Below are 11,722 nucleotides of genomic sequence, written 5' to 3' on the forward strand. Positions count from 1 at the left end.
AGAAGAATTGAATCAATTCTCCAAGAACGATGTTTGGAGCTTAGTGAAGAAGCCTGAGAGTGTCCATGTTATTGGAACGAAATGGGTATTCAGAAACAAGCTGAATGAGAAAGGAGATGTAGTCAGAAACAAGGCAAGGCTAGTTGCTCAAGGCTACAGCCAGCAGGAAGGAATAGACTACACTGAAACATTTGCTCCAGTAGCAAGACTGGAGGCAATCAGACTGTTGATCTCTTTCTCAGTAAATCACAACATAGTTCTACATCAGATGGACGTGAAGAGTGCCTTCCTAAATGGTTATATTTCAGAGGAAGTCTATGTTCATCAACCCCCAGGTTTTGAAGATGAGAAGAAACCAGACCATGTGTTCAAATTGAAGAAATCACTCTACGGTCTGAAGCAAGCTCCCAGAGCATGGTATGAGAGACTTAGCTCATTCCTCCTGGAGAATGAGTTTGTAAGGGGTAAAGTAGATACAACTCTTTTTTGCAAGACCTATAAAGATGATATCTTAATTGTGCAAATTTATGTTGATGATATTATATTTGGTTCTGCTAATCAATCTCTATGCAAAGAATTTTCTGAGATGATGCAGGCTGAATTTGAGATGAGTATGATGGGAGAATTAAAGTACTTTCTGGGAATACAAGTTGATCAAACACCAGAAGGAACATATATCCATCAGAGCAAGTACACTAAAGAACTTCTGAAGAAGTTCAATATGCTGGAATCTACAGTGGCCAAGACTCCAATGCATCCTACATGCATTCTGGAGAAAGAAGATAAAAGTGGTAAAATATGTCAGAAGCTCTATCGTGGGATGATAGGTTCACTCCTATACTTAACTGCATCTAGGCCAGACATATTGTTTAGTGTTCATTTATGTGCTCGTTTCCAATCAGATCCAAGGGAAACCCACTTAACTGCTGTTAAGAGGATCCTAAGGTATCTGAAAGGTACCACTAACCTTGGCTTGATGTATAAGAAAACATCAGAGTATAAGCTTTCAGGTTATTGTGATGCTGATTATGCTGGAGATAGAACAGAGAGAAAAAGCACTTCTGGAAATTGTCAATTTCTGGGAAGCAACTTAGTCTCATGGGCAAGCAAGAGGCAATCAACCATTGCACTATAAACTGCAGAGGCAGAATATATCTCAGCAGCAATATGCAGCACTCAGATGCTCTGGATGAAACATCAGCTGGAGGATTATCAGATCCTTGAGAGCAATATCCCAATCTATTGTGATAACACTGCTGCAATCTCATTGAGTAAGAATCCTATCTTGCATTCAAGGGCAAAGCACATTGAGGTAAAGTATCACTTTATTAGAGATTATGTACAGAAGGGCGTACTTCTTCTGAAGTTTGTTGATACTGACCATCAATGGGCAGATATCTTTACAAAGCCCTTAGCAGAGGATAGATTTAATTTTATTCTGAAAAATTTGAACATGGACTTTTGTCCAGAGTGAAGATGGATCAGAGCCTCTGACTATGATACTTCTTGATCAGAAGATGTCTAGTCCAGAAGGTAACTCAATCAGAGTGTGTGTACCCACTGGTACTGACTCTGAAGCTGAGACAGCAACATGTGTGTCAGTATTTCTGATGCATAGTTCCTTGTGCCCGTGTGACAGTCTGTTATGATTGCGTGTAGATATGCTTCTCTCCTGTGTGTGATTTGTGTATTTACTGTTACTATCTATCTTTAATTTTCAACTGTTGATCTTAAATTGCTTTTTGAATCAACAACGGTTATTTGTCAAAACCCACTATACACACACGATCTCGTTCACTTCCGGTTTTTACTCTCTCTCTCTCTGCCTTTTTCGAAACCGCTTATCCTCGATTTCTCTCTTGATCTCTCTTCATCTTTCAACCTTCATCTTCTACCTTAAACCTTCAACCGCTTCAAAAATGGTGAGTCCAACCAGAAGAGCTACTGCAGATGCAACCCAGTTCCCTCACATGGTAGTTGGTCTAGCAACGGGTCAAAGGGGCCCTGAGAATCCGACACAAGATCAAGGTCAAGCTCAAGAGCAGATTATTCCAATTGCAGAACGGGGCTGTGCCGTTCACTGCGTATTTGCTCCTGAGGAACTTCAAGTCCTGGCAGAATGGAGATTCGACCTCGACAACCTGGCTGCAAATGGGTATGATCTTCGTCCTGAAGTCCAAGTTCAAGGTTGGGGAAATTACTTCAACAGACTTCGAGGACCCGTGTATGATAAACTGATCAAGGAATTCTGGAAGCATGCCGACTGCGATGATACTCAGGTGGTATCTCATATTCTTGGAAGAAAGATCATCATCACAGAGAAGTCCTTCGTGAATTTGCTGAGTGCAGCCACTGCTTTTGGGTATCGTTTCCAACTCACGGAATCGAAGCTGAAACCCAGCACCAAGGATACAATCAACCAGGCCCTGTACACCAATTACAAACCGGGCAAGACGAATTACAAGGTGATGGACCTTCATCCTAAGCTCAGAATCTGGCACAAGATCCTGCTCAACTGCATAAACCAGAGACCAAAGGGCAGTTCTCCAGACTACATCAACTTCAACCAGAAGGTGATGCTGTTCTTCATCCAAGACCAGAAGAAGATCTGCCTTCCCTACTTCCTGTTCTCCTACTTGAAGGAATGTATCCGGAAGTCTCGTACCACTTCCTCCATCAAGTCAGCGATCAAGTATATTCCCTTCGGGAGACTTTTGTCTGATCTCTTCATTGAGAGTGGCCTCATTCAAGATCTGATAAATGCTGGATGCACAGAGGATCTGACCACCATTGTCAGTGATGTCTTCACGGCAAACTCTCTAAAGAAGATGGGCCTAATCAAGAAGAAGATTGCTCCTGCCCATGAAGACACATCTTCTGAGATCAGAAGTAGAAGGATGCCTCTGAATGACTACCCTCTGTGGACACAGGCAGACAATCCTGACCCCATTAGGTGCTATGTTGAAGACCTCAGGGCTCAAGGATTCGAAATTGATCTCGATGACTTCTTCAGCAGACTGCCGCCAGCTCCAGAGTTTCCTTCTCCTCCCAAGAAGAAAGTTCAGAGGAAGATGATCCTAGACGAATCTTCTGAGGAATCAGATGTCCCTCTGATCAAAAAGAAGAAGGCTGGTCAATCCAAGAGGAAGCAAGATGAAACCAGCAAGCCTGATGATGATGATGATGGTGATAATGAGGATGGTCCTCCTAAGAAGAAGAAGAAGCAGGTCAGAATTGTGGTGAAGCCTACTCGGGTGGAACCAGCTGCTGAAGTGGTCAGAAGGACTGAACCTCCTGCCAGAGTGACAAGATCATCAGCACATTCAAGTAAGTCTGCACTTGCTTCTGATGATGATTTGAATTTATTTGATGCACTCCCCATTTCTGCCATGCTCAAACACTCTTCAAATCCCCTCACTCCTATTCCTGAATCGCAACCAGCTGCACAAACCACCTCTCCACCACATTCCCCAAGGTCTTCGTTCTTTCAACCTTCCCCTACTGAAGCACCTCTCTGGAATTTGCTCTAGAACCAACCCTCTAGGTCAGAAGAACCAACCTCTCCCATCACCATTCCATACAACCCATTAACTTCTGAACCCATCATTCATGAACAACCAGAGCCTACCCAAACAGAACCTGGACCCAGAACCTCTGATCACTCTGTCCCAAGAGCATCAGAACGTCTGGCTCCCAGAACTACTGATACAGACTCTTCCACAGCCTATACACCTGTATCCTTCCCAACCAATGTTGCTGACTCTTCTCCCTCCAATAACTCTGAATCCATTAGAAAATTCATGGAGGTCAGAACAGAAAAGGTGTCTACCTTAGAAGAGTATTATCTCACTTGTCCAAGCCCTAGGAGATATCCTGGCCCTAGACCTGAACGTCTAGTTGACCCAGATGAACCTATCTTGGCCAATCCTTTACAAGAGGCAGACCCTTTGGCTCAACAAGCTCACCCTGCCCCTGACCAACAAGAGCCTATTCAACCAGAACCTGAACCAGAACAATCTGTGTCTAACCAATCCTCGGTTAGATCACCTCATCCTCTGGTTGAAACTTCAGAACCTCACCTTGGAACCTCTGAACCCAATGCTCAAATGTTTAACATTGGCTCTCCAAAAGGTGCCTCTGAAGCCCATAGCAGCAATCACCCAGCCTCTCCTGAAACCAACCTCTCCATAATTCCTTATACTCACCTCCAACCCACATCTCTCTCTGAGTGCATCAATATTTTCTATCATGAAGCCTCTTTGAGGCTACGCAATGTGCACGGTCAGACTGACCTCAGTGAGAATGCTGAACGTGTGGCTGATGAGTGGAACAATCTGGGCACTTGGCTGGTGGCTCAAGTTCCAATTATGATGCAGCTCCTGCATGCAGAGGGAAGTCAGAGGATTGAGGCTGCAAAGCAAAGATTTGCTCGAAGGGTGGCTCTTCATGAACAAGAACAGAGACATAAGCTTCTTGAAGCTATTGAAGAAGCCAAGAGAAAGAAAGCTCAAGCAGAAGAAGCTGCACGTCTAGCAGCAGCTCAAGCTGAACAAGCCAGATTAGAGGCAGAACGACTTGAAGCTGAGGCTGAAGCCCTTAGATGCCAAGCACTTGCACCAGTAGTGTTTACTCCTGCTGCTTCTGCTTCCATTCCAGATCCTCAAGCTGCTCAGAATGTTCCTTCCGGTTCTACTCAGTCCAGCTCCTCCGGATGATATCTTTATTTGAAGCTCCGAATAGAAAAAGTCTTCATCGTCCGTCGATTTTAGGGTTTTGAACTATCAGTGATTCGGTTTCGGCAAACTTCCGAGTATTGGAATTTGACGTTCTTACATTCTAGGGTTTCGTATCGAAACGCTTGTCATGGAAAGGAATAAGAGAAATTCTAACATTCCTCTAAAGACTTTTGGAATTAAGTTTCATCGTGTCTTAAAACGTAAATTAGCTATTTCCTAGCGTTCTTGCCTAGGTTAAAGCGAATACTAATCGTGATATACCTTTATCGACTTTGATGCAATCCTTAGCTTTTTCCTGAACTTTCTCCTTCACAAATTTATTCCATTCAATAAACACTTGTTCAGGTTTTTCCTTCACGTTACATCCAATTAATCGTGAAAAGGAATTTTATTCGATTTATTCCAAACTTAAAAACTTGGGTCTCACATAGAGCATATAGAATACTAATAAGGCGTTGGTGCACCAAGGTAAGAATGATGACTTAAATTCTAACACTAAAAAAATCATTTATTCAGAAACCATCAATAACTTGATTGTGTACATTGCCCACTAATTCCAGAGCATTTCTTAAATTTAAGTGTGTTTCTCATAGTTCTCTTTCCTATCCCTCCATTGCCCTTTCTCATCATGGCAGCAAACTCTCCATAATCTATTTGTCCATCCTGCAGCAAAAACCTTACAATCCTGCAGCAAAAACCTTACATTAATAAACAAGTAGGTACATTCAGAGACATAGAAGTGCGTTTGAGTAAATAACTTAATTAAGCGCTTATGGCAATAAGCACTTATTGCATAAGTACTTATTCACAAGCTAATTTGGTAAGCTTATAGAAATGAGCTCAAAATATGCATTAGGTGCCTTTAAGCGCTTATTCATACGCTAACCTGAACAACTTATGAAAATTAGCTCAAAACAGCTAGAGCTTATAGCTCGGTCAAAAACTATTTACTTAAGCTCTCACTAAATCATGCATAAGCGTTTCAGAAAGATGAATTTCAGAATAGCACGACCAAATAATACTTACATCATCCTGATCGATTTCCTTGATCATTTCATCAATATGGACATCATCTAAACCAAAGTCCTTACAAGCTTGTTGAATCTCATCAAGGGTTATATAGCCAGTACCATCTTTGTCAAAATAGGAGAAGGCTGACACCATGTTTTCCTCTCTCTCTAGCTTATTTAGATGAACAGTGGCAGCAATGAATTCACCATAGTCAATTGTCCCACTGTTATCAATATCTGCCTGTCACATACCAAATAACAAGATCTTGTAAAAGGTAAGGTTAAAAATCAAAAGGTTTATATCACAAAAGGAGACTAAACCCAGAAAAATCTTACAGCATCCATGAGATCCTTGATTTCAGACTCCATGAGTTTAGATCCTACTCGCTTTAAGACATCTTTTAACTCATCAAATGTTATGGTTCCACTGTTGCTTGTGTCAATCATATTGACTAATTCTTTCAGGCCACCAATTTCTTCCTCAGATAGCCTCTCAGCAATAACCTAGAATTAAGCAAGATTTAACGTTGTAAATGTTGTAGTAACATTTGACATGAAGAAGACTAGAAAATGGACCACTTTCAACTTTCTGTTTCCAGAAAGAAGGAATAGTAAATCCCATCTCAAAAACTTCATGAAGCTAGGCTAAGGTGTAAGATCAAGTTTTGATCTAGTAGTACAACTCTATGTTTTGATGATTACAAGTTAACCTTTTGATATGAACAATTGTGGTACTCTAACGTGTTTTTCTGAGTGTGCTATTTACAGGCTCTGACCTCAACTCAATCTCACACAAATCAGAAGCACTGTGTATAAAGAGCAACCCAAGCAACGCTTTCGCATTCACCATGTTCAGTATGAACAGTGGAAAAGCTTCAGAAGTTCTGAAGTTATACAAACTCTGATGTGGACTCAGTCACTAGAAGCTCTGAAGATCCAGAAAGTCTGATAACCAAGAAACACTGAAGGCTCAGATATTCTGATGGTGTAGAAGACTCTGAAGATCCAGAAGCTGATTAGTGAAACTCTGATGTCCAGAAGCAAGATACTCTGAAGACCATGTTCTTCCCTCTGAGTTCAGAATCAGAAGAAACAATGGTCAGAGGATCTGGGCTTTCCCTCTGACTCTGATCATCCGGCTTCACAAGTTCCAATATGAAGCATTCCCCTGATCAGAAGTCTACTAGGTTTAAAGGTCAAGTCGCTATCCAAGTACAAAAGCAAATGTACCTTCCTGACGACCTACCTAACAGTCTCAGACACAGCAGAAGCTGGATTTTCCAGAACTGCCCTCCAACGGTAGCATTTCCCATGCAACGCTCAACCCTAATCCTTGGAGTATATAAAGAGGCTGAAGACTGAAAGAAACGGCTAGAAGCATTCACATACGCGCAAGACAAACTTAAATTCTTCTAAGCTTTCTTTCATCTGAAATTCATTGAGTTTACTATTAGCTTTTTAGAAGCAAATCTCTTGTAAACAATTCTTTGATAAACAGTTTGTTTAGTTCCTTTAGGAGATCAAGGTTGATCGGATCCTAGAGAAGACTAAGAGAGTGAATCTTAGTGTGAGCTAAGTCAGTGTAATTGTTAGTCACTTGTAGGTTTCAAGTGCAGTTGTAACTCTTACCTGATTAGTGGATTGCCTTCATTCTAAGAAGGAAGAAATCACCTTAACGGGTGGACTGGAGTAGCTTGAGTGATTTATCAAGTGAACCGGGATAAAATCCTTGTGTGCTTTTCTATCTCTTATCTTTAGCACTTAAGTTCTCGAAAGATTTGTCAAAATCTTTAAGGTGGAAGTTTTATACTGAAAACGTTATTCAAACCCCCCCTTTCTACCGTTTTTCATACCTTCATAAGGTTGCAAAGGGACTCATTTCATTAAATCTAATGATTCCTGTTAAAAAGAATGTACAGGAAATTCATTAAATATGAAAATAATGGCCTTGGGGTGGATCTTGAAATAAAAGCTTTCGATTTGCTTAGCCAAGGTTGAAATAAAAAATGTGCCTAATAGCCTTTTCATTGTGATAGGAAGACAAAAAGTGAGTATTCATGAAAGCAAACTTGATCTTCCATGTTCAGCATATTAGCCTTACACGCAATGCCATCTTCTTCAATTTATTCATAGCAGAGAATTGCTTTAGACGTGATAAGACCGCAGAATCAAGAGTTTTATCAGGTGCAAGGTTGTTGGACTGGGCGAGACCCCAGGGTCCCTCGCCCAGGGGCGCTGGCCTAAGGCGAGGATCACGTCAGGAACTTGGGCTTTGTCCCGAAGGCCCAACTGGCCCATTAGGATGACTTAGAGGCGCAGGGCCCAAACTCCCCCAACTATAAATAGGGGGAGAGATACCAATTATAAAGGACTCTTAGCTCATTTGCGCAATAACAAGCTTGAAATTCAGTTACTCTCTCTCTCTAAGCGGTTACACTCTCACTTATCTCTAGAAATCTCACATCACGTTCCTTGCATCTTAGGTACTATACCTCATCTCAATGTTCATGATGGAACATTTGGCGCTGTCTGTGGGGAACGGTAGATTTTGATTCCCGGACTACGTGGATCGCAATTTAGTTTGGAGAAATTCGATTTTCTAGGGGGTTTTCTGCGATTTGGAGATTTTTGGTCGAATTCTTGCTTCATCGACAAAGCTTGATGGAATCGTTTCGCCAACGGTGTAGTGAGGAACCAGAACGGAGCCACGTTTCTTCCCCACGCACCGCAAGGTCAGATAGGCATCGCCGGGAAGAGGTACGTCGTGCACTGAGTGGCGACTTGAGATTGCCGAATGAGTTTCTGCAGGAGCAATTGAAGTACTATCACCTTAAGCAGTGGAACGACGAAGAGGAGGAGGCTGCGGCTGTTGCGACGGTCAAACCTTTCTCGGCAACAGTGCGAGAGGTGACCATACCGGACGGTATGACAAGCCTCGTGTTGGAAACGTATGACGAAAGAACCAATCCTCAAGATCATCTCCTACGTTTCAATGAGAAGATGGCGATGAGCGCGGTTTCTGATGCGGTAAAGTGTAGAATGCTTCCCTCCACATTCCGAAGCGCAGGAATGACTACATCATAGAAGAGGTACGCGCTTGATGACGGAGGTACGCGCCCGAGCGAAAGACTACATCATAGAAGAGGAAAATGACGTGCGGGATAGGAAAGGGCTGAAGGCAGCAAAGGTCTCGCTGGCGAGGAAACGGATAGAGGACAAGGAGGCAAGTGATGTGCGGAAGGTTAAGGAAGTCGGCCAATTAATTAAGGAATTCAAGGAAAGGCCACTCTATTCAAGAAAAGGTAACGTGGAGTGCAAGCGCTCTCGGCGGGCAACTAACTCTCGCCGACGAAAGAGGTCAAAGGGGGACGCAGGCGAAGAATTAGCAAAGTCACTCCTGGAGGCGACGGTTGCGAAAACATGCGAGGATGGAGAGAACGGAACTGACCCCCAGCACAACGTCAAGGGGCGGACCAAGTGGTGCGAATATCACAACCTAGAAGGCCATACGACCTGTGACTGTTTATCTCTGAAGGGCCAAATTAGGCAGTTGATCAAGGCGAGACAACCACGAGCCGCAGGACATGGTTTAGATTGGGACAGCATGAAGCGAGCGCCTAATGCAGGAAACGAGAAGATGGACGTGGTGAAAGGGAAGGAAACAGAGGAAGATGTCTACGATAGGGGCGGGGCGATGGCCGGAGCGGTTAACACAATCACAAGGGGCCTTTACGGCAGCAACATCACATCCCATGCAGATGACCCGCCGGTAATAATGGTAAGAATTAATGGTTTCAATGTGTAGAGGGTGCTTTTGGACCAAGGCAGCTCTGCGGATATCATCTCCAGGGACGCATTCGAACGGTTGGGGCTTACAGACAAGGATCTGATGCCATACACAGGGAACCTGGTAGGTTTCTCAGGAAAGCAGGTTCAGGTACGCGGCTATGCGGAATTGGACACAGTTTTTGGAGAGGGCGAGGACGCCGAGATTTTAAGGGTAAGGTATCTGGTCCTACAGGTTGTAGCAGTTTATGACGTCATCATAGGACGAGACGCTTTAAGTCGCCTCCATGCAGTGACATCCACGCCCCACCTCGTGGCAAGGTATCCACTGCTCTGCCGGAGGAAGGGAAAAATAGCGATGGATCAGAAGGGGGCGATGAAATGTTGCAGTGATTGCATAAACTTGTATGGTAGGAGGGGAGCTGGCGAAGGACACAGGTGTCATGAGCCCGTGGTAACTAAAGGCGGGCAAGAGCGTCCGACTACACAAGGCCAGAGTGACGTGGGCAGGCGAGGAAAGCTGGACATCAGAAAAGCGAATAAGATGAAGAAGGAGGAAAGTTTGGACGAGGGGGCCCAGAAGGCAGGGCGAGTGGGATACTTTACTCATACAAGTAGCGAGTGGTATGGAGAGAGCTGGGACATGGATGCATCCAGAAGAGGCGTACTGGCGATCGAGCCTAGGCTCACCTTTGAACAAGAACGACGCCTGAGTGAGCTGGTAGAGGACAACGTTGACCTTTTTAGTTGGAAACAAAAGGAAACCACTTTCGGGGGGCTGCCCACATTCAGCCCACCCGCGCGGAAGGAAAGAGAGAGGGAAGAAGGGGCAGAGTTAAAGGCAGGAAAAAGGGAAATTCGCCGGCGAGCTGAGACTGAAGAAAAGGGGGAGGCAGAAGGGAAAGATAGCCAGTTGCGGTGTCGTCAGGATAAGAGGAAACGCGGACAATTGGAGGATAGGAGTTAGAGGCCAACGAAATCAGCCCGACGCATCAAGCAGGGTGACAAGGACGAAATACTGGGTACGATACTCTGATCAAGAGAGCGGTCGCAAAGTGGGAATATGGTGAGTAAACAACCAAGAAACTAGGACTAAAAATAAAGATGCACTCTTTTTCTCCGACACGGGAGTTTTTTAACGAGGCATCCCTCGATGTAAAATCACAAAAATCAAATACAAAAGGATATTCTCAGCAATACTCCTAACTACTAACATGAGACGGCAGCCTAGTAGGAAAATTTCCCTGAAGGTGGCGATCCCAACACGACCTTGATGTCTGGGGATCGCTTCGAAAAGTCTGGCGCTGACCGTAGCCCCTGTAGGCGACGTGTGCGGATAAGTTTCTTATCCAAAGAACCTCCCCGAAATATGGGCGAGTCAAGTCTCCCCGAAACGCGGGCGAGCATTTTTAACTAGGCTAAAATTCTCGGGCAACCTATATGGCCATTGGGCCCCGAGCAACTGTAAGTGAAGGTATGAAAAACGGTAGAAAGGGCGAGGGGTTTGAATAACGTTTTCAAGATAAAACTTCCACCTTAAAGATTTTAACAAATCTTTCGAGAACTAAGTGCTTAAGATAAGAGATAGAAAAGCACACAAGGATTTTTATCCTGGTTCACTTGATAAATCCCTCAAGCTAATCCAGTCCACCCGTTAAGGTGATTTCTTCCTTCTTAGAATGAAGGCAATCCACTAATCAGGTAAAGTGTTACAACTGCACTTGAAACCTACAAGTGACTAACAATTACACTGACTTAGCTCACACTAAGATTCACTCTCTTAGTCTTCTCTAGGATCCGATCAACCTTGATCTCCTAAAGGTAACTAAACAAACTGTTTAAGAAAGAATGTTTACAAAGGATTTGCTTCTGAAAAGCTAATAGTAAACACAATGAATTCAGATGAAAGAATGCTTAAAGGTTTTTGAATATAGCTTGCGCGTGTGTAATTCTTCCAACCGCATCTTTCAATCTCCAGCCTCTATTTATACTCCAAGGATTAGGGTTTGAACGCTGCATGGAAATGCTACCGTTGGAGGGCAGTTCTGGAAATTCCAGCTTCTGCTGTGGCTGAGAATGTTAGGTAGGTCGTCAGGATAGTACATTTGCTTTTGTACTTGGATAGTGACTTGACCTTTAAACCTAGGAGACTTCTGATCAGGGGAATGCTTCATGTTGGAACTTGTGAAG

At 43.6% G+C, this 11,722-nt stretch overlaps 1 protein-coding gene across 1 annotated transcript; it reads right to left on the reverse strand.

Annotated features, from left to right (window-relative positions):
- Positions 1-5,258: 5,258 nt before the first annotated feature.
- On the reverse strand, positions 5,259-7,892 carry LOC130719514 (calcium-dependent protein kinase SK5-like). Its single transcript, XM_057570136.1, has 4 exons — positions 7,848-7,892; positions 6,083-6,250; positions 5,763-5,987; positions 5,259-5,399 (listed from the first exon to the last, which is right to left on the reverse strand). The coding sequence occupies exons 1-4, from the start codon at positions 7,875-7,877 to the stop codon at positions 5,259-5,261; spliced, it is 564 nt and encodes a 187-aa protein (XP_057426119.1). The 5' UTR covers positions 7,878-7,892.
- Between the last annotated feature and the right edge of the window lie 3,830 nt (positions 7,893-11,722).

The sequence above is a fragment of the Lotus japonicus genome, chromosome 5 (assembly GCF_012489685.1).
Source record: "Lotus japonicus ecotype B-129 chromosome 5, LjGifu_v1.2".
Lineage (NCBI taxonomy): Eukaryota > Viridiplantae > Streptophyta > Magnoliopsida > Fabales > Fabaceae > Lotus > Lotus japonicus.